The sequence below is a fragment of the Rissa tridactyla genome, chromosome 7 (genome assembly GCF_028500815.1).
Source record: "Rissa tridactyla isolate bRisTri1 chromosome 7, bRisTri1.patW.cur.20221130, whole genome shotgun sequence".
NCBI lineage: Eukaryota > Metazoa > Chordata > Aves > Charadriiformes > Laridae > Rissa > Rissa tridactyla.
Genome location: NC_071472.1, coordinates 44,767,885 through 44,795,834, shown reverse-complemented (window position 1 = coordinate 44,795,834; position 27,950 = coordinate 44,767,885). Strand labels below are relative to the sequence as shown.

The following is a 27,950-nucleotide window of genomic DNA, read 5'->3' as shown; positions in this document are numbered from 1 at the left end:
ACTGGTTCTGTTGCTTTTCTGCCATATAGAGACCTCTGAGAATACCTCCACATGCTTGTGTGTGAGAGTGCCTCTGTGTGTGGAAATCTGCCTGGGCATCGTATACCACAGCTGGGAATCGGCAGGACTCTCGGCCACAAAGACAGGAAGCAGCTGGTCACTTCCTTTTAACTGTCGGATAGTTGATTATGATGTTGATGCTGTGGTATCCTTATTACAGTAAATAATTTGTGACCTTTGCGAGTTGGCCTAGGTACCTGCCCCTCACTTTGCATGCAGTCTTTCATGCATAGCTCCATGGGAGAAATTCTATAAGGTTTGTTGGGCCACTTCAGAACCTCCCTAAAACTGTCCCACCTTAGCCAGAAAAGCAGTTCACAGTGGTGCCCGGGCAGGGAGCCTCCACCGCCCTGGCTGCACAGGGGCCTTTCACATCGCTCTGCATCCTTTGGGGCTGCTGAGACAGACAGCACAAGGCCTGAGCTTCATAGGGGAGATCACTCACTGCGCGTTGGTGAGACCCCCTCCTGATGTAGCCAAATGCTTTTGTGCATTTTATCCAAGGATTTTTTTGTTGTACGTGTTTCTGGGGCAGAACCGAGGGATTCTTACTTTGCACACAGCCCATCCAGTACGCTGCCAAGTTAACCCTCATCTGGCTCCCTTTTTCTCTTTGCCTCCGTAAATCTTGTGTTACTGGCTGGAAATGGTTCACCTGGATTCGTTCGGATTTATTTCCAGCCTGCTCAGACCTGACTGGCGCTTGGGCCATCAACACCAAGCGTGCACCTTGCACATGCGTGCTGCCAGGAGATAGGAAGATTGCGGTTGATGCTGCAGCATTAGTTGGAGGAGCGGAGCTTGCAGGCGGAGCGCGGCTTTCACAAGGGCCAGGCTGTGCCCTCAAGCCCTCTGCAGCATGGCCTCGGCAGTAGCTGGCCTTTCAACACAACGCTGCGTATCTGGAGAGCCGTAGAAGTGCCTCCGAAAGTGTGTGGAACAAGATTTCCAAGTGAAAACAGAGTGGGATTTCAGGAAAAATTAGCCACTATTGTTTACTGTAATGAAGAGGGGTGGCGAGGAGTTACATCTCTGTCCCTGTAGCCAGAGAGCTTGAGTTCAGGTAAGAGGGAGTCTGATGGCACTGACACTTGAGACAGTTTGAAGTGATTGCTGCAAGACAGTAGTTGACTCTCAGCTTTCTGGAGTTGGGAAGGGTCGTATGTTCACACCAAGACAGAGCTCCCTAAAGTCCTGTGCTCCTGTCTGCTCAGGGCTGACTTTATAGGTATTGCACGTACTGAGCGTGACTCTCGAGAAGAGGTTTCTGCTCATCTTGTACCAGAAGTGCTTTCTTCCTTCCCGCAGCAGAGTGAAGCAACTGGAGTACGGCAGCAGATCTTCAACCTGTGAGGGGAGAAGAGGTCACAGCCACTTTTTGTGCATTTCGTCACACAGGAGGTGGGGTCCTGAAACAGCAGTGGGGTGACAGAGCTGTGCTGCTTTTGCTTCTGACCCCAGGAAAGTTTAAATAAACTAAGCCACAGCACATAAAGTATGATTGTGCTCCAGCTATGGCAGTAACGTTACGTCTGTGCGTCTGCTTGACTCAGCAGCTTTCCCCAGGCGGAGTGTGGGAGCAGGACCAGAGCACGTCCGCTCCTGCCAGCGAACTGCAGCTGCTGGGATTCTCCCGTGTTTGCTGTGCCGGGCTAATGTCTTCGCTCTTCAGTAATGCTTCCTCCCCAGGCAGAGCATCCTGCTGCTGGTGTCACTAACTCCTCTTCCCTGTTGGAGCTGTGGCTGCTTACAGACCCTTAGGGGACATGCACTCGACTCTCTTAGTGGGACGCAAGCAGAGAGGTGATGAGGGCATGATGTTTCGATGTGCCAAGGAAGAGCGCTCTTCCTTGGCACAGCTCCAGCCTCTGTCAGGTTGTATTTTGGGGAATGCCAAGGTCGCATGTACAGCCTGGAAGCTTGGAAGATGCTGGTTTTTGAAAGCTGTGTGGAAGAGAAGGCAGTGGGACAAGTGCTCTCCGGTACCCCAGAAATCCAGAGCCTCTTCCCTGGTGAACTTTGCAGCTTCTTGGGAAAGCTTGCCCTGCCAGATCAGAAACGGTCACTGTCTGGAAACCAAAACCCAACGAGAGGAGATCATGGCAAGACGGCTGCTGCTGGGAACTGACCTGCCATTAGTAATTTGCAAAGAGGAAACTGAGCCCAGGACCAGGGCACTTTCTGATTTCCGATAGTCCTTTCCAGAAGGAGCAGCACAGAGTGCATCATTTGGGACTGAGGATCCCAGTTAACGCCCTCAAATGCTCAGGTGACTTAGGAACACGTGTCAGTTGCTGTGTGCCACTTGATACAAGACTTCTTCTCCAAGTCCTGCTCCATTGTGAACTTTTTTCTCCCTTATTGGTGCCACTGCAGAGCATCAGACTTTGCTTTCTGCCCCTCCTGCGACTAGATCTGATGGGTGCTGAGCAGCCTTGCAAGACTCCATATTTCTCTTATTACAGTGACAGACCGTGGCCACGGTTGCAGAAGCCTTCCAGCTTAGCCAGCGTCCCTGAACTTCTGAAGGTCTTGCGCAGCCCTTCTTCTTATTATGTCAGGTTTTTCTGAATGTCCCGCCTCTGTCCCAGAGCGTGCTGGGGGCCCACCAGGCTGCCCAGGCAGCCAGCAGGCATACGCGGATGGATCAGGATGTGTCCATCCCTGCCCTCAGGAGGTGCTTCACTTACAGCGTCTTCAGCTGGGAAGCAGCATCTTTCACGAAGTCCTCAGTGGGGCTTTTCTGCTGTCCTGTTCTTACCCCAAAGTTAAGGAATTTCAGAATGTCTGAGCTCAGGCAGGGTCTGAGTAGTGGGTACAGAAAGGTTTATAAGTCCACTGGAAATTTCCTAACTGGATTTGCAACTGCGTGGAGGAGCTGAGCCTTGCAGGGTGAGGGACGGACCGGCGGGGAGAAGGCAGGGTTCTCTGAGGTTTATGTGGGTGTAATGTCCTTCATCAGCTCTAACTTCTGCTTTTTTCTTTTCTCTTTTTCCCCCTCAGTTAACTCCAGATGGGTCCGTTGATCAGAGCGACTCCTCACCAACTCCTCCTACTCTACAACCTTCCTGCCTTGTCATGGGCGAGCAGTGTCCAGAGCAGGCATCGCTGGCCCTTCTCAAATGCAGCGATGTACCTGGTCAGAGTAAAAAGAAGAGAGGCTTCTTCTTCAAAGGAAAAAAGCTCTTCAAAAAACTTGGGTCCAGTAAGAAAAATTAACAAGGGATTTATTGTTCTGTGAGGACTGCCTGTGTAGTCCACACAGGGACTGAAAATTCAGAAGCCCTCTGCAATAAGCCGATTAGAGTATTTTCATAGGGAAAAAGTGTATGTTGAATAGAGAAAACTCTTCAGTGGGTCTGTGCGCTGGTGGTCTCTGGTGAGAGCCCAGCTGTGGGTGCCCACGCCACGTGGGCAGTGGCTCTGAACGCAGTGTCATGGCACTGGGGTGTGTGAGGCCTCAGCTCTAGGATACAGCTACCTCCACAGTAGTGTGTCCTGCTCCATGCAGCCCTCAATGCACCGGTTCCCTGTAAATATTTTAATTTAAAAATTATATTCTGGCTGTACGTTAGCTAAATGGCTTTTCCCAGCAAAGCCCCAGCCCCTTAGGAAGATATCCCTTGTACTACACACCCTGGTATTTCTCTGGTCCACAGGAGGTTGTGTCAACTCCTTCACTTCCTGCAAAGAAAATTTGCACTTTTCTGTTCCCATGAATCCCCTTTGCTGTCTCTGGGCTGACGAGTGAGTTATTTGTACTGTAAACCTGTAAATACGCAGCTGTGCCTAGGAGCATCCCACACTGCCTCAGTCATGTTTCGGCACGAGGATTCCCAGGGAGGAAGGAGCGATACCCTGAAGGGGGTCGATGCTTCTGCCTGTGGGGTGAGCTGCTGTAAGCTGCTCTTGGCTGGTTCACCTTGACCACACACTGGCTGGGGACTCCGCCTTATTTATTTATTTATTTGTTTGTTTATTTATTTACCTACCTATTTATTTATGTATTTATTTTTCGTCTGCCTCTTTCGCGGTTTTATTTGTCTGTTTCAGTGGGCCGCTCCTGAGTGGGAGCGTTTGGAGAGCAGAGCTGGGGATGGAGAGTTTGCAGCTATTTTCATATGAGATGATGTGTTCCTTGAGTTAAGACACATCCCTTTCTAAGCCACGGAGAGTTTTGTACTACATGGTTTCTATCCTTTTCAGTGTTTGTTTCTTTGCATGTTTCAGTGGGGTACTTGTTTTGAGAAGGACAGTTACGTGAGGTATGTGAATGATGCCAGCACAGCGTCCACGAGTGTTGGTGATACGGTATGTTTTTATTTAATATCAAATTTTATTATAATAAAGTCTATTTTCACAAAAATACATTTTTCCTTAAAAAAGCAAAAGATGCAGTGCTGCTTCTTCGGGGGGCAAACGGGAACATGATAGCAATCACTTGCACCGTGAGGATGCTGTGGGGCACTTCGTATAGGAGCCCGCCTTTCCTGTGACCATGGGGCGAGCTGCCTTCTCTGGGAGTGACAAGTCTTTGCCTCTCCTGTTTCGGAGACCTAATCCTGGAGGAGAAAGCACCATGGTGTCGTTACGTGGTGTTATACTGTGCCTGAGCACAGTCATACCCTATCCAGACCTGAGCTGGACACACGGGTAGCCCTGCGGCACTGCCCGGGTGGCTTCATGCAGCGTGAGCCCCTGGATCTGGGTGCTGGACCCCTTCCCTGCAGGTGCCACCAAGTCCCAGGGGGACCCGCACAGCCGGATTTCTTCCTGCAGTCCTGTTCTGTGCTCTTTGGTGTTACCCATGTGTGGTTGCTCCTGGATATGAAGCGACGGGCAGGGGGTTGAAGCAGGTGTCCTGATGCTGACACCTTCTGCAGAGGCGTTGCAGGGCCCGAGGCTGCCAGGAGCACCCGGCCCACATGGGTGCACTCACACTGTCCTCTTGTGTCCCTGGGGCCGAGCAGTGAAAGCAGCATCAGGTATGATGTCCAGACCACAGTGTTTCATTCTCTGATGATTTCATTTTTAGAGAAGAACAAAAAATAAGGCGTCAATGGTGAGTTTTGTTACAAATACAGCTTTTACTTTTTAAGTTTCAGATGCTTTGGTGTGTTCCATTTTTTGCTCCAGCACAGCGACCCACCTTCGACCAGGCTGGGAGCACATACCTGTGGAGAAGATCTGTGTAACCCTTGCAGAAGTTGGCTTTTCGTGCTGTGCTGGCAGGGCAGGTTGGCTGGGATGGACCAACTCTCCACAGTTACCGTGTCTTCTGACACAGCCACTGCTGTGCTCAAGTGACAGACTGAGACAATAACCTGTGAGAACAAATGGCCCCAGTAGAGACCTGCCCCACTACGATGATCTTGTAGTTGGAATCCACAGTCCGCTTACAGGCTTCCTAAACATCTAATGCAACTTCCAGAGAGTCCAGGCACATCTTGTGCCGGTGGTGACTGGTCCTGTCCAGCCAGCAGGATCTGTCCAAGCACCACAAGCAGCTGCTTAGAGGTTGTTGCAAGGGTCTTCTCCCGTGTTTCTTACCCAAGAGGTTAACAGCCTCCCGCTAGGAGCTCTCAGTCAGTGCTACGCCTAGAGAAGAGGCTTTGCTGCCTCTGCGTCTCCCAGTTCGGGGTTGTTTTGGGGAGCGCTGCCCTGTGCAAGCATCTAAATGTGTATTATCAAAAATGCCATTATTACTGGTGTCGATTAGTTGTAGTGCCACCACAGCAGACACACGAGTCTTGGGCTACTCGATGTCCAGTCCTCCTGTGAGGACCTGCTCTAGCCTGCTCCATTCTGCAGGGCCTCAACCCTGTGTGCTCCCTCTGATCCGGCAGGGGAGGGGTGGAGATGCTGGAGACAGACTGAGCTTTCCTCCAGTCTTGCTAGGAGTTGCAGTTTTTCTGCCTGTTTGCCTAGAAGACATGTGGAACTGGGCAAAGCTGCTGTCTGTGGCATGTGACCCCAAGAAAGGAGAAGAAAAAAGGTGGTTTTCTCCCTTCATCCATGTGGAACGGTTCAGCTGGGTGATATTCTTTACACGCCACAATATACTAATGCTAAAAGAAGGGAAAAATAAGGAAACCACAAAAGCTCTGAATTCAGACCACAGGTCTTGGCTCGGTACCTTGCTCTTAGACTCATTGAGTACTTGATGCCTCATAGTCCCACCCGTGGAAACGTGGGCACTTGAAACCGGGATCTGCGGTGTTATGTGCGCCTCTGCACCTAAATGCCGGGTCGGTTGTGTGGAGTGGCAGATCTTCACCTTGGTCCTCTGGGAATTCAGCCAAGGTGGCAAAAGTCACTGGTCTTTTTTTAGGGATTTTGCAGGATTCCCCTGACAGGAGGGACTCGGTTGGGAAGCTGCTGCGCCTTAGAGAGAAATGTTCCAGGAGGATCTTGCTATCGCAGTGAACCACTGTCTCCTCCAAGAGTCAGAGCAAGGACGGACTGAAAGTCTTGAAGTTATAAAGTCGTGGCAGGTATGAATGCTGGAAGGAATTTCCATGACTTCTGAAGCAGACTTAAGCGACGAAAGTCATCAGTGACCCAATAATTTATCTTCAGCTTGCCCTGCCCTGGAGGAAGTTGGTTGCTGTTCTAACCGAATTTACCAGCTGGAGTTTCCTAAGCAAGTTGTTTAAGGTCGTTTGAAAGAAACCATCTGTTGTTGCTCTTATCAGTTCATCAGGGGATGAACGGAAGAACAGAACCCTTAGGAAGAAAAACATTGGCTGTAATGTCGATGCCGTGAAATGCCGAAGTCAAGACTCAATAGCCTTGGTGACGTTTCAGCAGGTATTCTTTATTGCAGCGCCAGGCGCACAGGGGATTGCTCCCCCTAATGTGCGCGCCGACTGATTCAGGTGTACACTTTAAATACATGCTCTGTATGCATATTCACTAGTTTTCCGAGAAATGATTACCTATTCATTAACTCATTGTTCCAGGTTACTGCCCACTCCCGCAGGCGCACTAGAGTCTCTCGGTGGTCTTCAGAGGCATCTGGTGGTCGTTTGCTTCCTCAGCTCCTCTTCATCGCTTCTGGGGGAACTGCAGGCCTCTGCTCTACCTCTTTATTCTTGCTGGCACATCAAAAGTGTTAGCTTTGACTAGTCTCTGCATTCCTCAGTAACCCCGGCCCCCTTGTTTTGAGAGATAAGCTTCTACTACAAGGTTATATTGTCCTAAAGCATTCTTTCTTTAAAAAATAGGAGATAAGTTCTGACATTTAGTACTACAACTGTTGCATCTGCAATTTGTATAGCCTTAAGGCACCCAGTCTCTTAAATTAAGCTCCTACTCTAATTTACAGTTCTAATATATTAAGCACCTACTTCAATTAGTTTATAGCTTTAATATATCAAACCCTACTTCAATGTTTGGGGTCTGCCCGGAGCTGGAGGCCATGTCTACAGCCCTTCCCTGCAGGACGGCTCCACGGCTCCTGGTGCTCCCGTCCTCCCTCCTCGGCTGAGCCCCTGCCACCAGAAAGTGCCTGTTGTCTCTCTGCTCCCCAGGCGTGTGCCTAGCTGCTCCCGGCACGTTTTGCTGTGATAGACATGGACTCATCGTTTAGCGAAGTCACCCCGATTCAGTTGGTGCCCCAACAGCAGGCAGGCTTTACAGAAAAGCTGAGAGGAGTCTTCTTGACAAAGGTTTAACACCTTCAGGCTTTGGTAGCTAAACACAAAAGGCTACAAGAAACAAAAAAAAAAAGGAGGTAAATTGCAAATATAATCTAGATGCAAATATAATCTAGAAAATCATCTAGTTGGGGTTCAGCCTGGAGAAGAGAAGGCTCCGGGGAGACCTTCCAGCCCCTTCCAGTCCCTAAAGGCACTCCAGGAAAGCTGGGAAGGGACTCTGGATCAGGGAGGGGAGCCATGGGACACGGGGGAAAGGTTTTACACTGAAAGAGGAGATTAGATGAGATGTGAGGAAGAATTTCTTTGCTGTGAGGGTGGTGAGCCCCTGGCCCAGGTTGCCCAGAGAAGCTGTGGCTGCCCCATCCCTGGGGGGGTTCAAGGCCAGGTTGGACGGGGCTTGGAGCAACCTGGGCTGGTGGGAGGTGTCCCTGCCCAGGGCAGGGGGTGGCACTGGATGGGCTTTAGGGTCCCTTCCAACCCAAATCGTTCTATGATTCTATGTTCTGCCTTGCACCCTCTACTTTAATTGCTGTGCTGCATCCCAGGTGTTGATGGCACTGTTTGTCTCTGCTCTGAGGCACTGTTGCTTGCATCAACATATTCTTGTTCCCTTGCTCTGGAGGAGTGGCATATCGTCTCTCCTTTGCTGCGGAAGGTGGGGAGCACGAGGGCTCGGCACTTGCATTGAAGGCAGAAGGCTCACCAGAGACATGGCCTTGCCCATACAGAGTTATCTGGGAGCAGGGCACGGTCTCTGGGGAAAGTGAACATTCAAGACACAAAGCGTCTCTCAAAACCTCCCACTTTCATGGTTTCTGAAGCAGTTTTGAGAGCAGTTGAGTAAGTTCCTAATTGTGAAATGCAGTTATCAGCACAGATAAGCACTAACTGTCTCGCTAACCTTTGAAAAATCCTTACCCTCTTCTAACCGTGAGCTGTGTGATACAGCAGAGGAAGCATGCCGGGAATGGCTTTGAAAATCTGCCGACGCTGCCCCTTTGCTCAAGAGCAGGGCCACGCTGGTGGTGGTGGCAGCTCGGGCAGATACACTGCTGCTGTCCGGGACACACTGAGCTCTCAGGATCATGGAAAGGTGTAGGGTGGGGGCATCTCCTGCGTCTTTGTTCCCCCACTGCCCATAGCAGGGCTACCTCAAAGGCCAGGGGATGTTGCGCAGGGTCTTGTTCATAGAATCATAGAATGGTCTAGGTTGGAAGGGACCTTTAAGATCATTGAGTCCATCCATGAATCTCACACTGCTAAAACCACCACTAAACCACGTCCCTCAGCACCACGTCTGCCCATCTTTTAAATCCCTCCAAGGATGGCGCTTCCACCACTTCCCTGGGAAGCCTCTTCCAATGCTTCATAACCCCTTTGGTGAATAATTTTTTCCTAGGATCCATCCTAAACCTCCCCTGGCGCAACTTGGAGGCTGTTTCCTCTCGTCCCATCGCCTGTTCCTTGGGAGAAGAGCCCGACCCCCCCTGGCTACCCCCTCCTTTCAGGGAGCTGCAGAGAACGAGAAGGTCTCCCCTCAGCCTCCTCTTCTCCAGGCTGAACACCCCCAGCTCCCTCAGCTGCTCCTCACAGGACTTGTGCTCCAGACCCCTCACCAGCTCCGTTGCCCTTCTCTGGACCCGCTCCAGCACCTCAATATCCTTCTTGTGGTGAGGGACCCAAAACTGGACACAGCCCTCGAGGTGGGGCCTCACCAGTGCCCAGTACAGGGGGACGGTCACTGCCCTGAGTGAGGGCTATCTCCAAGGAAGTAGATCCCAGCCCTTTTCTGGGCCCCGTCCCAGCACTTCACCACTCTCATGGGTGTTTTTCTTAGGTCTAACGGGGATTTTATTTGCAGCGCCACGTCCTCGTCCTTTCCCTGTGCGCTTTGGAAAAGACTCTGGCTCTATCTGCTCTGTAGACCTCCCAGGAGACCCTTGAAGCCAAGAGTGAGGTTTCCCTGAGCCTTCTCCCCTCCAGGCTGACCAAACCCAGCTCTAGGTGGATTCCCTCCAATTTGTCAAAACCTGTTTTGGACCAGGGCTCTGCAAAGAGGAGCTGTGCTCCAGGTGCGCCTCGCCTGTGAGTCACTATGAGGTTTGCAATTTGCTTTGTGGATTTTCTTTAAAGCACGGAAGGACCAAGACTGCGACAAAAGGTATGGCTCCACCTGCGATTAGCCCAGCTTTGGGGACGGGGATGCCCTCAGAGCCGCTGCTGGAGGCACTGGGCAACCTCTGCGGTTCTGAGTGTCCCATGCAGGGAAGAGTTCAGCTCAAGACATTAATTTAACCCACCCCGGGGGAACCCCGGCAGAGACTTGGGTGCTCTCGGTCTGTACTGCTAGACCAAGGAGTTTCTGTTACAGGAGGAAAAACACGATTGCAAAGCACAATTAGTTAGGAGCGAGCTGAGGACTCTGTCCGCCAGCCTGTTCAAGCGCATCCTTTGCCTGACCCAGCAGCGTCCCGCTGCCCTGCCTCATCGGCACAGCTGTGACACAGCGAGGATTCGTCTGTCGGCTGGATTTGCACTCAGACAGGGAGAGGGGCTTTGGCCAGGGGCAGAGGCGGCGCTTTGCCGATGAGCCCCCCAGCACAACTGCGGTTTGGGCCAGGGCGAGACCCTGTGAGCTGCCCCGTGCTCTAGATCAGCAGCTGGAGGTCGGTGAAGCCTGTCCAAACCATCATCCAGGTGCCTCCTCCTGCTGCTCCTGTCTACGCAGGGAAGTGCACAAGGAGCAGCATTCATGGACCCTTCCAGAGCACAACACGGACCACGGGGTAGGGCAGGTTAGGGAGGAGAGATGGGGAGCGCTGAGCAGAGCAGACACCCTTTGGAGCTGGTGCCTCCATAGGGGGATAAGAAGACATCTTTTTCGACCTTTAAGAGCAGCAAAGGACAAGGAACGCCATGGGGGAAGGAACCCTGTCCCTGTAAGACGTCCCCAGAAGGAGTCAAGACTCTCAAAGCATGGCAAAGCGCTGCCTTACATATTCCCCCACAAACAAAAACCAAACCCACAAGTGGGGGAGCTCTGCTTGAGCATCAGGCCGTGTTCCCAGGTGGGTGTGCAGGAGCTGGGGTGGGCGCTGTCTGCTGGGCTGCCTTGGCCCCCGTGGGGGAGTTTCTAAGCCCTGTGGGTCAGCCCCCTACACGTGCACTGCTGCAGATAAAACCGCCGGCGTGGTGAGGACAGCAGAAGATCGCAGGTGAGAGCCCGGCCCATTGCACGCCTGCTTTTGCTTTCATGGAGCACATGTTTCTGTACCGTGGGTGAGGGACTGGGGCCGTGTTTGGATCACCCAGCTGAGGTCTGAGCTTCCCTCCACTTGCGTGACGGCTTCCCCCACCTTGGTCCAGGGCTGGCAGAGCCACCGTCTGCCGGGCACCAAGAACAGCTGGAGCACAGCGAGAATGATGTTGCTGGACCACATCGCTGCTGTCACCGGGGGCTCCTCCACAGGGAATGGGTTTTGCTCGGGGTTTTAGGGTGGACTCTGGGCAACCTTTGCTGGCAGCTCCATGGTGGGCGCTAAGTGAGGTGCAGTAGGCACAGCCCACAGATCTGGCTCATTCTTATAGAGCGGATTGCTTTGGAGCCGCCTCGGGAGGTGAGTGGGCCAGCTTTGGGCAAAAACATCCCAAATGTCTATGTGTAGAGGACCTCCCGTGCTGCTCTGGCTGATCCCTTTTCTCCTCCAGTTCTTCTAACCCCACATACCCGCCCTCCCTGAAGAGGTGTCAGAAGGAGCACAGTCAGTGTTGCTGCCTGGGTTCCCTTGCCAAGCTGCCTGCCCACGGCGCTGGCAGCGCGTCCTGCTCCCTTTTGTTTTGCCCCCACAGTCCCAAATCAGTGTGTTCCCACCAGTGCCTGAGGTGCCCGGGGCAGGAGGCAGCTCCCTCTCCATGTGCCACCGCAAGGACACTTGCTCCTGGGGAGCGTTGCATTGGGAAAGGGACACCTCATGAGCTCCCCCAACACCTGCCATCAGCAGCGTGGGCACTGGCCTTCCCAACAGGTGGCGAGATCCACGGAGCCTTGGTTTTCTTCACTTCTTGCACTTCTTTGCAGGGATGAAGGCAGAAATCTCCCTGGAGTTGCTGATCATCCTCAGGCTGTTCCAGGCATCTATATCTTCTTGTTACGGTGTTGTCCTTTCCTCAGGTTTTGCAGATCAGGGGCTTTTCTGAGTAGGAAAGCTAAAGTTAAGTCTAGAAGAGCCTGAATTATTCTGTCATAAGCAGCAAAGTCTTGAAGAGGTGTCAGAAGGAGCATAGAGAGTGTCTACTGCGGCAACAGTCCTGGCTGTTTCACATTTTTATCAGTTAACGTCCTGTCTGTTTTCTTAAAATTGTGTTAAAGAAGAGGTCCGTTCTCAGAACCGTTCCATCCCCACGGTCCGACCTCCCTCCCGGTACACTGGGCAAAGGGGCAAGCGCGGCACTGCGGTGCCGGCGGCTGGCAGCTCCCTGACCCGCTTCATGCTGTGTTTGACGGAGGCCAAAACCCAAACTCTCCTCTTGGCTGGGGGGGCTGGTTTCTGCTCTCGAAGTGAGAAATGAATTATTGTCCCTTGAGTGAACTCGCTTCAGCTGCTGCCGTGTTTGGTGAATCGGAGCTACCAGGGCCTGTGGAGTTTGGGGATGGGGCAGCCGCTCCGCACTCTTCCAGCCCTGAATCGCTGCTCCAAAACATATAGAGACCTCTGCCTGTTAATTTACAATGTAAAATTCTTATGGAAAGCAGATGCCTGACCTTTCCTTTGTCTCAAATTGTGGCCCAGGCAACAATTTTTCTCACCAAGATTGTCGAAGAGATGAACTCTGGGTTGATCGGGGAAGATATTTTAAAGAATCTGGGAGAATTTGGAGATATTTATCCCCTTAGCGCTGATTTCTGAACTTTTCTTCTCCGCTAGAGGCTGTAGGAAAATGCTGTCATTCAGGGAAGCCCCACCAGGGGCTGTCCCCTCCTGTTCTGTGACCCTTGGCCAGCAGATGAAGGGGACATAATTCATTTTTGGGAGCTCCTCTGAGCAGGAGGGGGAGCGGTGAGGGTGGCAGGAGGCTGCAGGACGGACTGGGGAAAGCAGTGGGGAAACGGGGCTGTGTGTTCTTCTGCCTTGGGGGGCAGGGGGATATATATGGTCCTTGGCCAGCTGGTGCCATGGGGAAGGACCCAAACCCACTGTAGGCATGTTGACAACGTGGCTATAACCAACCTAGGGTAAAAAGTGGGGGGAAATAAAGACAGGGATGAGAAAACAGTGGATGAGAGCTCTTAGTGCTGGGCTCTTAAGGCTTCTTATGGCAGCCAGCGGTGGCTGCGCAGGCTCTCTGGAGGCAACTATGGCTGGAGGCGTAGAAATAAGATGAATCACAGTAATTGGGGTTGCAAAATATCTTGAAGAAATAGCAACTGCTCGGCTGTGAAATGGCAGGAGGGATGATGCCTACATCTCTCATGCTGGCTATTTGAAGCCTCCACTGATGGAGATACCCACCCTTCTCGTGCCCGGGAGTGACTCTCTCGGACTCCCCTGAGGAATATTTGTATGTACAGCTGTCTCCCTCTCTGGAGAGCGAGCAGCAGCAATTACTTCCAGCGCTGCTGTGCCGATATCCCTGGGTGCTGGAGGCACGAAGAGAGTCCCACTGCAGCACTGGGATGCTCCCGGCTGGGAGACAGCGCTCTCACCACTGCTCTTCCCTTTCCCTTGCCGGGATCTGCCAGCGGAGCTGTCAGACGTGTCCCTCCTGAGCAGCGTGGAGGAGACCAAGCGGCTGGTGGACGCAGCCTACAGGGGCACGCGTGACCGTGAGAGTCGGGGCCGGGCTCGGCCGCAGGCGTACGTGTGTATGGGAACATGTACGCCCACGGCTTAGTATTGCTTGGCTCTGTTCCATCCCTTAAGAATACTCCAAACAGGGCTGGAGCCAGCGCAGGCTCCTGCTGAGTTCTAGTGGTTCCCTCCTGCGGAGGGAGCAAACCGCTGGAGGCTGCAGTGAGGACATTTCGTGGGATCTGACAGGAGAGCCCGGCTTTTGCCACCGTGGTTCGGGAGCACATGGCTTCCTACCAGCCCATCCATATCCTCCTTCAGTAGCCATCCTCTGAAACCCCTCACTGGCTTAGGCACCCCTCCACCTGAGAAGAGGTTCCAGCAGCATTAAGGCGGGATGAGCTGGAGACATCTGAGACCTCTGGATGGAGACTGGCATCTGCAGACACCGACGAGCTGGGTAACAGTTGAGTGAGGTTTGGTTGCCTTGAGGTTGCAAAGACCTAAGATTTGTCCTCTGGCAGGTGGAGCTGGGCAATTTAAGAGATTCCCTTCCTGCAGCTCACTCTGCTCCTCTGCCGAAGGTGGCCGGGGCAGCCCTGGTCTCTTACGGCTGCCGTGCAGGGAGGTGGATGACTCTGCCTCTGTCTGCAGTTCAGACTCATGACACGCCAGGAGAGCTGGGGTGCCCGACGCATGGGTGTGTGACCTGTGGGACTCTTGGCTTTGGCCCTTTTCAGTCCCACAGATTTTGTTTTATTCTCCCTTGCAGCATAAAGGAGCACCTACGGAATGATGCCTTGACCCCAGTAGAGCTTCTGGGATATTTCAAACGGCCAGTGGCAGGGACCTGGGCTGCCGTCCGAGCTGCAGATTACATGGAAACCACCCTGGCGCTCCTCAAGGAGAAGCCGCGATGGGCTGTGAGGGGGGACATCAGTGTCACGGGTAGGGATCTCACTTTGCTGGGAGGAAGGCAGAGGAGGAAGATGCAGGGCTTGGTCACTGGGGCTTGGGAGGAGGGAACCAAAGGGGTTATGATGGGCCACGACTCAAATCCCTCCCATGCGACTGCAGTGAGGCAGAGATGAGTTATTTTCCTGTGTTCTCTTTCCATCTTAAAAAATTATTTGGGGGGTTATCAGTTAATGAGGGTGCTTTGCTCACTTGCCTGGTCCTTTCTGCAATACAGAGGTTAATGTGCTAATGGGTCAAAGCTTGTAAGGCTTTGCTAGATAATATTCTTTTGCTTGAGTAGGGAATGAGCAAACACAGAGGATGTGGCCCACAATAGCCCAACCCCAAGGTAAGCAGTTTTTCTGCCAGACTTCAGCTAGCAATAGCCAAAGTCAGATTGCCCCCCGCTGGGAACAGGGTGGTACGAGAACAGAGCAATGTGAAAGGACATTCCAGCATCTCTTGAAGGAGCAACGTCCTCCATGAGGCGGCAGTCCTGGCCTCCCGCCTAGACCAGTTTGCTGAGAGCAGAAGGCAAATTAGAGGCAGTAAGAGAAACAGCTCAGGGAGGCACAGGGAGGGCTCCTGCCGTGTAAAGGTGGACTCATGGGGATCCCCGGCATTACAGCAAAGCACTGGCAGGCCAAGACACTCGTCATGGGGCGGTCCAGCATCACTGCAGCACGCGGTGAGCAAGAAGAGGGAGACAGGCCTGACTGTGCGCGCCTCCAGCCTCTCCATCCAAGAGCGATGCTCCAACACCGATGCTCCAGAGATTTTCCAGACCACTCAGCTACCACCTCTCATCCGCTTGCCCAGGAGGCCACGGTGGCTTCTTGAACCATGCTGTGACCCAAACTGTTGGTGGCAGCAGTGACTAGGAAACCTCCAAGGGACTCAGGACGTGCTGTGCTAGCAGCAATAAGCCGGGAAGGTTTTTCTGGTTGAACTCAGCCACTGATCTCCCGTGCCTGGGGACATGTGCTTGGTGGAAATGCAAAGCCAGCGTCCCCTTGTGCAGCCCAGCCACCTGATGGTTTCTTCTCCAGGCAGCTCGGAACAGTGGTGGTACGCGCTGCTGGCTGCTTCAGAGGGGGAAAAAAAACCCGTTAACACACCACCAGGATGACTGTAGCTTTTTGAAATTTATGGTGGAGATAAAAAGGGAAGGGAGAGGAAAGAAAAAGGATCGCTAAAGCTAGAAAATCATCCTGCAGAGGCCCAACATGTAATTATAAATAAGATTTGACTCCAACTTTGTTGGGTTTAATGCTTTCCAAACCAGAAAAAGTAATCTGCAGCTCTAGAGAGCATCCTCAGCACATCTTTGAGCAGGAAGACCTTAAATGGCAGCCTCTTGTGCCCTTCCGGATGACACTGTGATAAGAAACCATTTCAAGGGTACAAGAAGGAAAACTTTTCCCCGAGCCTGGGAGCCACCGCAGACCCGGCAGGGCCGGTGTGTTCCTGCGTGTTTGTTCTCTGTTGTTACCTGGCAGACTTGCTGACACCGGCTCAGCTGGGGGTGATTTTCAAGGCAAGCGGATGTGACCAGCAGGATAAGAAAATAGATTTTGACGTTTCTCTCTTCCACGGAACGATCACTGGTGAGTGCAACAAAGGTGAGGGGGCTGTGTCAACCGGGGGGTGGATGGATGGGTCCTCCATCAGTAGAACTAGACCCACATCCCCAGGGATGGTCCATGTAGGATGTCTTCTTTGGGGTTTTACACCCCACACTGTTGTTTCCTAGATGTGTGGGGATTTTAATTACAGTCTTGCTTCGAGGGTTCTTGGTGTTGTACCTGAACTAGCGCTTTGCCCAAAACGTGAATAGCTCTGTGCTGGGGACTGAGCCCCCCGGGGGGGGGGGGGGGCACAACCCCCCAGTCTCCCCCCCAGAGAGCCCAGGGTCTCTGTTATCAGGCTGCATCTTTCCGCTTTCCCCTGGGCTTTGTCTCTCTCTGCCCCTTTGCAGGGCCTCAAAGTGCTTCCTGTCCCAGACCCATACGGGGGAATGATCTCGCCATCTCCAGGACCCACGTTGTGCTCAGAGCCTGGAGGCACTATGTTGCCTGGATCATAGTAAGTGTGGCAGAGGCAGGAGCGGATGGGTGTCACAACCCCAGCAAATCCATGCCCGTTTAGTCGTGCATGGGGTAAAGAAGTGATGAGCATCTCTCAATAGTGGCTAAGGCATCAGTACGGTAGTCACATTGCAGTCTCCGCTCCAATAAATGCTTACTGAGATACATGTCCACACCGCAGCCCTGCTTTTCTGCCTTTGAAGATGTACTGCAGCTCTGACTCTCCCATCTACCCACATTTCCTTTCAGGGAAAACCGTGAAGGGATGGAGCATCACTGAATATTTGCCCAGCGCGTATTTGAGAATGCAGGCAGGGTCACAAGTTCTGGATGACAACTGTCCACGACGTCGTTATGGACTCCAACATGAGATAGGAACACCTGAGCTTTAAAGATTCAGTCTGATATGTATATATTCAGGGGGAAAAGTTTAGGTATCCATAGGACTTTATGGAAATTTAGGCGTCTCCAGGCTTTCATGCTGGACTTGGAGTCCTAAAATAGGGGGCTGTCAATCGGACCCTTCGTATCTGGGGTTTATGACTGATCTCCACAGTGTCTAGCATGGGGACTGCATTTGAAATGGCTCCCGCCTGGCTTTTCTTACGGCTGTAGTATTACAGTGCAGTTTCCGTGTCCCTGAACCGGTGATGAATTATTCTTTTATCTTTCTGCAGATCCCACCCGATGACCCATGAATGAAAAACACGAAAGATTGCCTTCCTTTCTTCCGCTCAGCTCCTCCTTGTACCAGTGGCAGAGCAATTCGAGGTCAGATCAACATGCTCTCCTCCTTCCTTGACGGCAGCGTTGTGTACAGCAGCGAAGTGCCTTTGGCCAACAAACCGAGGGATCAGACCAGCCAGCTGGGCTTGCTGGCTGTTAACTGGAATTTCACTGACAGTGGGAAGGCATATATGCCCTTTTACAGCATGCAGAAGGACCCCTGCCTTAAAGGTAAAATCCCGTGCTTTCTTGCAGGTAAGTTGGGTGCTGGCACCCCTAACCCCGAAATCCAGAGTGAACAATTCCACCAGCCCTGGTTCGTTTCTTTAATTGTTTGTTTTTCTTATTTAAGTAGAAAATAGAGCATAGCAAAACACAATGAGAGACTGAGATGGGCTGTGCTAGGTAGGAGAATGGTCTTCACCACCTCCAAGTCTTCTTTGTGACTATGTGCCTGGAGTGAAGCAATCCCATCTGTGCTTGGCAGTGCTGGTGTAGAGCCCAGAGGGCACACGGGGCTGCTGGAGATGACCTGGGAACCAGTGCCATGATGGAGCCGAGCAAACACAGCAATAGCAGACTGCCCTGAAGGCAATGGCTTGTCCATACTTGTCATTTGGTGGCTGTCTCTCTTCCGTCAGGATGGGCACAGGTCTGTTAGTGCTGGGCTGGGTCACCTCCATGAAACGTTTGCCTGTGCTGCTGCACTGTGAGAGGAGCTTAGATCCCAGCTGGTCTGAGAACGAGGACAGCCAAAGGCCAATGTGACCTTTTAAAATGTGTCCCCACCACTGAGAAGGCCGGGGGTGCACTGGCAGAACACCAGCCAGGGCATCAGCACAGGCCTTTTGGTATCCTCTTGACCACTTCTTCAACCCAAAATAACTCTTTTTGTCCTGGACACAGCCTCCCAAGGCCATGCTCACCTCCAGCCAAAACACTGCACAGCCACCACAGCCTTCCCATCTGCTGCCGTTTGCTTGTCTTCTCCTGTCCCCAGCACACAGAGACAAAATAACTGACCTCCTGGAACCTTGAGCATTGCTCCTTTCTCCCCGGCCTCTGCCAGTGAGGACCAGGAGGTTGCCACAAGCCCACGGGAGTCCAGAGAGGGATATTTCTGATACACCTTATAATTAGTCTCTCACTCCCTGGTTGTTTGGTTTTTTTGGCTAGGAGGACCTCCTGGCTAATTCCTGCTGGCTCTGGTCACACTGGGCTGCTCATGGCACTGCCAGAGAAAGCTTGAGGGCACAACAGATCTCATCTACTGTGGAGGTGAGTTCTGGTCCCTTGGACCCCTACATATCTGGCCTGAAATCCTATGAAAAACGTCCCCATGGTCATTGGACACCATGAGGACCTGGCGGTGGGACCAGCGGGAGACCTCTGCTCGGTATCATCCTCCAGCACCTTAAAAGATCTCTTGGTGTTTTATGTTTAGCTTGGCCTCTCATATCTGTCCATCTGTCTCATCCATTGCTCTATGTCTTCAGCTGCTTCCCCAGGTCTCTCCTTGGTGAGGACCACATGGGACTTGTGGCCAAAGGCTGGCGCCCAGTGAGAAGCAGAATGGGCAGGCGTATCGGATGCTTCCCGGGGTGGCCTCCCAGCCCCCAGGACTAAGGGCTGCTGGAGCAGTTGCTGTTCCATGCTGGGTACACAGCCATCAATGAATTTATAGTGAACGGTTCAGGCTGGCTCGGAAGCTCCTTTGAAAATCCAGTGTCTTATTTGTCACTTTTCCGGTCCCTGAGAACTGGGGGAATTTTATGTGTGCAGTTGCCCAACAGGGTTCAGCGATTTCCTACTGGAGCTCTGTTGGAAGCCCTGGGTGGATGCATTCTGCTCGAGGAAACCTCACAGTGCTTCTTTTGTTTCTTCTTCCGCAGTCTCTTACAGGCAGCCTTTGACAGCAAATGAAAAGGGCTCTGTGCTGAATGCGGGAGAAAATCTCTCTATTTACTATGGGACTAGGGGACTAAATACGACATATTTACTTTTCTATGAGTGCCTCTTTATGCTCTCATCACCTGCTTGCTCTTTGGTTTCCTGCTCTAAATGTTTGAAGAAGGATTGAATATTTCATAATGATGCCATTTGTAATTTGTTCCTTGAAGTTGTGACTCATTTTGCTCTTACTGTTACCCACCAGAGAGCTTGATTGTGACTCTCACCTTGCTTTGGCTGTAGTTTCAGCTGGTTTGAAGGATGCCTTGGAACTTACAGAGCTCTCTTGGCCATCCTGACTTCCCTCTGCACATTTGCATTTTCCTCTTGGGCTGTGAGACTGTCTCTCTGATATGGAAACATGAAGAACACCTTCTTGTATTTAGCTTCTTAAGTTAATGCTCCTAGCCCTTATTTGAGAAAAAACCTTCCCCGGCTCTCTGGGATGCTGAGCACAACCATGGTGGCATCTTGGCTTTTGCCGCCTCGGGAGAAATTTGGCTTTTCACTGGTGCTCTCCAAACCTTGGGGCCCAGACCCTGGTTTCCTTCTCCTCCTGCGTGTTTCTTACCTGTCTTCTTCACGATGCGGATATTGAGACACCTAAATATTTCTCTGTGCGTGGTTCCCAATGTGACGTTCACCTCCTTCCATGGGAAGCACCAAGTCTGCTCACCTGTGATACTGCCAGGTGATTCTCCAGCAAAAGAGATGCTGGAGCTGGTGTGCACGCACACGCTCTTCGTGCGGGAGCACAACCGCCTGGCTAGAGAACCGAAGACACTAAATCCCCACTGGAATGGAGAGAGGCTCTACCAGGAGGCACGAAAGATCCTGGGAGCCATGATCCAGGTACCAGCCACCATGTCGTATGTCCCGGCTCTGCTGCCTTGTCTTGCAGTCTTGCAGGATTAACGGGTTGATTAATTTGTTAGAGTAGGGTGTCCAAAGGGTGCAATATTTTGGGATGCAAATGGCCAAATTCTTTTCAGCAGCCCCTTTAAGCCAAAACAAAATCACCTGGAAATAACTGAAATAACGAGTACGGAGGGGTCTCCCTGAATCTTTGGCTTCCCTCTACTCAGAAACACTTTCTTTGCTGTCTGGAGGATGGTTAAAGAAGACAAGGCCTTTCTTGCACCTTTGCAGTGTAAGTTTATTTCATTCAGCCTTTTGTGCCCTCTGTGGGATGAGCTTCTGCTTCAGTCAAACTTAAAAGCAGTTTGCATTAAATGTATTAAAAGACCTTTACTACCAGCCAGATTTTTTCCCAGTATAGCTGTTCTCTGCAGTCAAGCGCAGCCCATCTTATTATGAAGTCTGATTGCTTAATTGCTGACTCTAAGAACGTTATTCAGAATATTTTCTTTTTAAGTCTTTAAGTGCAGGAAAATTGATTCTTTCGTAGTAGAAGCTTATAATTAAACATGAGCTGCGCTCAGCTCTCCAGAGCCTCTTACACACCCACTTGCCACCCCGCACTGCTCACGAGTCCCCGCGTAACCGTTGCAGGTGCTTATTGACCCCTTTCTCCAGAGCCTGATGGCTAATCGTGCCGAGCTGATGACACAGCAGCAAATGGTCGTGGATGAGCTCCGGGATCAGATGTTTGAGCAGGTTGAAGGGATTGGGTTTGATTTTCCTGTCCCTAACATGCAGTGTGGCAGAGATCCCAGCCTCCCAGGTAAGCTGGCTGTGGGAGCAGAGATTCCAAAGAAAAACAAGCAGGAATCAGGCACTCTTGTGACAGAACATTGAGAAACATCTCCAGCCCGTGCTTGGCTGAAATTACTCTTTCCCAAGCCTTTTCACCATTTCTGTACAGCCATAGGTAAGTGGATAGGAGGTTGAGCGATGAAGTAGAGCCTCGGTGGAGCTGGAGGAGACGCGTGGAGGCACACGGCCAGAAGAACATGGGACATGGCACAGACCGGAGTCAAGTGTTCAGTAGGTGACTCATTTGTATTGCTGTTCAAATGGCAAAATTGGGAAAGTAGTTCCGCAACAAGGTTGCAGGGGTAGAATTAGGGCCAGAAGTGCTCTGTGGCTTCTCTCCAAGCATCTGTAGTGGTCCAGCCCAGCCACGCGTGACTGGAAGAGCAGATCACAATATGTGAGGAAAATGTCATAATTTCTCTATAAAGACTGTGTCCCAGGACAAAAGCAAGTCAGAACCACTCTCAGGGCCCTGCCAGATGCAAAACCAGTGTAATGGCATTGCAAGATGGTCTTGGGAAATAGATTGTTGATAGGACTTTACAACTGGCTCGTGGGTGTGTCGTTGCCTCAGAGTGTCATTAGGCTGATGAAAGCGCCTGGAGCTGCTGTGTCAGTAACGTCCTGGGAGATGCAATAGGGCTCGCTTTGAAACTGTGATGAAAAGCGTGCTGGATTCACAGGTTTTAAGCCCAGACAGGGGCTTCGCAATACACCCAGGGGCACGGTCAGGTCACAGGACTGCTCTGCCTTTGCTGCATCAGAAGGCTGTGATTTTTCCGTGCTTTATTTAGGAACACTATTGTGCAGGACCTGATCTGAATCACAAATCCTAAATTCATAGTTTTCCTGCTGATCTGCTGCAGTGGAACTGACGTGTCTTTCCAGTGTGAATTTGTGTTTATGCCCTAGCCTTTGGGCCTCAGCCCACCCCCGAGCGCTACCGTACTCCTGGATGTTAAACAGCCTATGAATGTGACGATGGTATAGCAAGATCAAAAAAGCTTCCTGGTTCTTTTTCTGATAATCAAACGAGAAAAAGATAGAGCATATAGTGTCTGGATGACGCCACTATAAAACAATCCAAGGAGATCTCTCAATCTGCGGAATTCTACACAGTTTTCAGACATCCCGCGCACAGCAGAGACGAATGCTGCATCATCATCTCATCTCTGCCCCTAACAGTTCGCCGAGTTGGCAGGTAGGAGGACGCATTAATGCTCCATAGACTCTTCCTCTACTGAAGCGGTCACTTGATAAGACACTGAGTTGCAAATTGCCCTTAGCGGGGGACGTGCCCTGTCCACCGAGATGCAGAATTATGCACCAGTTGTGGTCCTGTGGATTTTCAGCTGTTTGCAGTACAGAAAAATGAGTCTGGCTGGCAAAGTCCGGTGGTCCTCTCCCATGTGAGGTAACTCAAGCTATGTCGAGCTTTCTTTGCAATGTGGGATGCCTTGTCCCTGTGGGACAGGGACACAAGTGAGACCAGCTGTGGGGAAGTACTTGGTCGCTATCCTGTTGTACGGAAAGAGTTAACATCCACATCTTGTCCCGATTCACTGTCAATGAAGGCTAGATCAACAAGTTTTGTGAGGGCGTCTCTCCAGTGGTTCTGTCTGAAGGTATCTGAGGCTGTGTGCTCCCTGAGCTCCCGTAGGGTTCCTGGGTCACAGTGACGATGAGGCAGCCATTAGGCGTTCCCAGACCCTTCGCCTGGGCTAGGCACAGCACACGGAGGAGCAAGCGCCTGAACGTAGGTCTCCTTTGCTATTTGAAATGCCCTGAGGTCACCCCTCTGCAGCTTCAGCAGGACATGGGTGTCCTGTAGCTCCTTGGTCACATCACCAGGAGGATGTTTCAGACACGCCGTGTCTCGGGAGCCTGTGCACAGGCACCTGCTTTGCTGCTGAGTGGAACGGCAAAACGGCACTGGAGGGTGATAGAGCAACTCCCACGAGCAGAGATCGCTTGCAAAAACATGGTTCTTCCACAAACAGCATTGAAATGCCAGGCAGGATGAACTGGCTCTGGAGGAGTGGAAAGTCGATGGCATGAACAGAAACAGGAAAGTTGAGAAAATTATTTTAAACATATTGGGAACCTACCTGTGCCCCAGCTTTGGGAAAAGAGAGGAAAAAATCTTTCCAGGAAGGGAAAACACATTACTGACATCTGTCTGCTCTGATACCCAACTCCTTGCAGGTTATAACTCCTGGAGACAGTTCTGTGGGCTCTCACAACCCTCTGGATTGGAGATACTCCCTCAAGCGTTGAGGAAACGTGGTCTGGCAGAGAAGTTCATGCAGCTGTAAGGGACACCAAAGAATATTGATATCTGGATTGGGGCTCTTTGTGCATGGAGGCGGAGTTGGTCCTCTCATGGCTCGTCTCATTGGCACTCAGTTCAGGAATGTTCATCAGGTAAGAGAGGAGCTGGGTATACAAACCCCAAAGGAGGGAAGGAGACTGGAGTTTATGCAGATTTCTTTACGCAGATTTGGAAATTGTTCCAGTTTGGGTGTTTTTTTTGTTTTGTTTTGTTTTTTTATATTACTCTTTCAAATGTTCTTTCCCATTCCCTACTTGTCCAAACTGGATTGCCCTTCTTCAGATAAGTAGTTTCAAGGAGGCCCATGTTACTGCGTGTTCAAATAGCAGCTCACTCCAGCAAAGGGAAACATATAAATATGTTAACAAGAAAAACAGGTACGGCTCTAAAGGTGGGAAAGCCAGGGTGGTGTGACTTCACCAATTACAAAAAAAAGTGGTCAGGTTTAATCAGGTTAAATGGCTTGCACTGGCAGTAGATGCTCAGCATCCGTTCATGCGGTGGCTCATGGTTGGGGTAGTTTTGATAATTTGCCTACAGACCAAGGGATGTTTCTGAAAGACCAGCGCACTTTCAGGCTTTGCAGGGAATAAAATAAATTAATTGTTCTTCCTTGGCTCAGTCCCAGCTCAGCCCAAGATGTTTCCCCGGCACTGGCAGCGTCCCTCGCCCCTCTCTGTGGGACCTCTCCTTCTGGGCTGCCGTGCCCTGCTAAAGTCGAACATCTGTCCATCCTCCCATCTCCTGAGTTTGCAATACACAGCTTTGCGCCATCGCAGTGGCTCATGCACTTCTCAGGGGTCTTAGAGATGATTTGTCCCTGTTTCTCCTTTCCATCCCAGTTGTGAGTTGGAACCCTGTGGTCTGACGTGTTTGGGCTTCGCCTGCACCAGGAGACGGGGGCAGTGGGGGGGTAGGGGGTTTGCTTGCCAAGAAAAATCATTTGAGCAGCGTTGTGCTTTCAACATACCTGAAGTCCTCCTCCTCCTTGAACTTGCTCAGGGGCATCAGGTGCAGAAGTGAGTTATATGCCCCATTTTAAGCTGCGTTTCTGGAGCAAGGCCCCTGTACTGGCTATAAACATCACCTGAAAATGGGATCAAGGCCAGCATTTCTGGGAAGATTTTCTGCCTAGAAAGACTTACTATGAGCTCAAAACCCAGTATGGGGCACTTAAAGGCAAACAGAAATCTAGAAGCACATCTAGAAATCCTCTCCTTATGGCAGGAGACAAGAACGCTTTTTTTTTTTTAAAGACAATAATTATAGGGCTGGTTCCAGCACGGCAATCCTGGGGATGTAAGCACGGTTGGCATTCAGTATGTGCTGACTATTCTATTTGAAAGAGGGTGCTTGTGCTTTGTTTGAGGGAACACAGGGAAAGGCTTTAATTCAATTGCAACTTCATTATATACCCACGGCAGAAAAGCAATTTACATTATCCAGTTGGTGCTTCAGGACTCTCAATTTAAATAACCGAAATTTAAATTTGTTCTTGGCAAAAGAAATGTGTTATTGGTGTTAATGGGAAATAATGTTGCAGGAGCCTTGAACGTGAAGAAGCCAGAAGGGAAAATCTGTTGTGTCATCTTCTTTCTCCTGCAGGTTTTGGTGGGAGAACAGCAGGGTTTTCTTCTTCTCAGCAGTGCTCTTCACTGGCCAAGACCTCCTTGTCACAGATAATGTGTGACAACACTCACGTCTCCGAAGCACCAAGACGCATCTGCAAGGCCAACTAATACCCTTTTGGCTTTGTGAGCTGCAACCAGGTCCCACAGTGGGACCTCACAGCCTGGAAGTCGGAGAGGACTGAGGAAGTTACAGAGCAAGGTATAAGCTTTGAACAGCAGACATGTGGGATATCCATGTGGGATAATCAAAGCTCTAAACCAGGGCTGCCTAATGAGGTCTGAACATAGGTGCCAGGGACATGTCTAACACGTGTTTAGGTACTCGATTTCATCAAGTCCGCTGTGAGCAGCTCTTCCAGCACCCAGGTTTTCCAGCGTCGGCATTGCAAGACCGAGCTAAGGGCATTGCTCTGGGAGTTTTCCGATGAACAGACTTTTTTTCAGTTTGGCTCTTCGCTGTTTGTGCCCATGCTTTTCTGCACGGGAGGTGATGCCTAGGTCAGGCAGGCTAGTCATTCTGTCCAGGTGGCTGGTCTGTCCTTGGCACAGCTCTGAGCAGGCAGACCGGCACATCCTCGTCAGGCCAAAAGCAGCTCTGCACTTGAATAGAGATTCCCACTTTATGGAAGAGAATTTGACTTCTGCTAGGAAAGTTTTTTCGCCTATATTTACAGTATTTCCCTCAGCTGCCTTCAGGATTTGTAAAGTTCTTGAGGTTTAATGCTTTTCTTCCAAAAAGCTCTCTGAAATCCCTGGGAAGCAGTTGTAGGCAAGAGTGGCTCTCCCTTGGGAAAGGTGGGCTGCTTTAGTGCCGCAGGGCCATGCCTTTTCCTGAAAAAAATACCAATTTTCCTTTGCTCTGACGGTCAGGCCCTGCCACGCTCTTAAACCATGTCTAGGCTTTGAGAAGGAACAGGGAACAAATCTCTGCAGCTAACAGCAATCATTAGGAGCTCAAACAACTCCATCTGCTGTCGGCTCCCAGTTTCCGTGAGGATGGTTCATTATATTCTCCAGAGGGCTATGGGATTATCAGTTTGAGAGTGAGTCTGGGTACAATCTTTAGGTGCCACCTTCATGGTGCCAGAACAAGTGAGACCTGTAGGATGTTGTAGTCAAGGAGGGATCCCTGGAGGTGTTTAGAGCAATCAGGACTAATGCCGGAGTTATAGTTCCCCAGATAACAGGGAACTATGGCATATCCTTTTCTCTTTTGTTAACACATTGCTTTTTATGTCCTGTAGAAGAAGCCTCTGGTGACTTCTAATGCTGAACACCGAGAAGTCCCCAGAAGTCTGGACTTGGGAAGCTACCGAGATGGATTTTTTAATATATTTTTTTTTTTACCATGTGTATGCTTTTATTGCCTGAAATGTTTGGGCATGATTGGTGAATTGCTGTCATTTGCTGAATTTAATTTGCATGAAGCCTTTTCAGTGAGATGGAGTCCAGCGGTAAAAGAGCTTCATGAAAAAGATGTCCCAGATCTATGGAAATCACTCAATATCACAAAGCAAAGCAAAATGAGTTATCCAGAGACTGATTCCCAATCAAACCGACTGCTGGCTTAGGCAATTTCACTTACACTGGGTTTCAGTAAGGTTTACTGTCAAAAACATGTTTTGGACCCTCCTTTCAAAGTTTCCAGCCTACATAGAACGATATGGGGGCATTGGAATGACTGCTTATTCTTGTTTTGGTTTATATTTTTTTTTAAAAGAAGTACATACTTCTCTTTCCAGAGATAATCTACTAATTTCATAGTGCCTGTGAGTGAAGCAGCAATAGCTGTCATGCACCTCAAATAAACTTGTCTAAAATGCCCTATTTCAGGATTTGCTTGAATATGGAATGAAGAAATTCTTCACATGGAAGCAGGATGCTCTCTCATCTTTTTTTTTGCCCCTAGTCTGGAATGCCTAAGGCATCATCTAGTGCGATGGAAACCTGTGACAAGTTATTCCTGCAGCCTGGCGTGAGCCAGAGTGACTTACCTGCCCCTGGGCTGTGGAGGTGGTGGGATGTGTCCTGCAAAGATAAGAACAATCTTAAAGCACAAGAAATTTAAAGCGAATCTAGTCTTATGCCAACTTTGTCCCCTCAATATCTTTTCTCGAAAGGGATCAAAAGCGCTTTCTCCTTCCTCTGTAGTTGGCTGTGTTACTCCTATCCATCAATAAATTGCAATTTGGAGCTGAGGCCAAAATGTTCCTTGCGCTTTGTAAAAGGCGCAGTAACCACAGGTGAGCGGAGGATGGTGGTAGGTTTTGCATGGGCATATTGGACACAGCAGGTTCAAGAACCTGTGTATTTTTAATGAAAGAAGGTATTTCTTGCTGGAATCTCTGACTCATACTCCTGTGTCGTGTGGCTCTGTGAAATATTCTTCAGAGAAAGGGGCTGGCGCAGGATTTATTTCCAACAAATATTTGACAATAATTTCCTCTTTATCACCCTCAAAATGGTAAGAGTCCACATGAGATCCTTGGAGCAAAAGAACAGGCGTAGATACTGACTTCTGCCAGCACTTGGCCAGGGTGGAGGGGCGATGTTGGGGCTGCGTTGATGCCCCAGGTGTGTACCTGATAAACATAAGCCTGGACATGTTTTGAAGGCAGAAAGCGTGCAAGATTGCCCTAGGAGTGGGTTGAAGCCCACTGTTTCTTGGGCGAGTTCCTCGTGTTGAGAGATACAAGGGCTTAGTCAACAGATTTGATGGGTGTGAGATGCCCGACTACATGGGGGATGCGTGTCTCAGTCTCTCTAGCTTTAGTTTTCTAGCATTAGTTGTCTAATATCTGCACCTCCAGCAATCTGTTCAGCCCCTGGGGGCAGAAGAGGTCTCATTCATTATCTTTTGACTTCAGTGATTAACTTAAGGGGGAGGAAATGACTGGCTCAAATCTTTCTGTGTGCACTAAGCACAGAGAACCTATTTTTCCAATTTTACCTGAAAAGGCTGAAATATGGAAAATGTAATCTAGTTTATCAGCTTGATTGCCTAATCAAACCCATGAAATGCATGTATGGAAGGATGGGGG

At 50.6% G+C, this 27,950-nt stretch overlaps 1 protein-coding gene and 1 pseudogene across 10 annotated transcripts in view; both read left to right on the top strand.

Annotated features, from left to right (window-relative positions):
• Nucleotides 1–5,494, top strand: part of TSPOAP1 (TSPO associated protein 1) — a 61,409-nt gene extending 55,915 nt beyond the window's left edge. For 6 of the 10 annotated variants that reach the window (XM_054208614.1, XM_054208616.1, XM_054208611.1 and 3 more), the window contains one exon: nucleotides 3,064–4,441. In XM_054208614.1, coding sequence (XP_054064589.1) covers nucleotides 3,064–3,279 — 216 coding nt within the window. In that variant the 3' untranslated portion in view covers nucleotides 3,280–4,441. Of the gene's footprint in view, nucleotides 1–1,368; nucleotides 4,442–4,790 lie in introns of those variants that run through there. The other 4 variants (XR_008467663.1, XR_008467664.1, XM_054208613.1 and 1 more) reach the window with 4 other exon arrangements.
• Nucleotides 3,877–26,176, top strand: LOC128912414 (myeloperoxidase-like; annotated as a pseudogene).
• The last annotated feature ends 1,774 nt before the right edge of the window (nucleotides 26,177–27,950 follow it).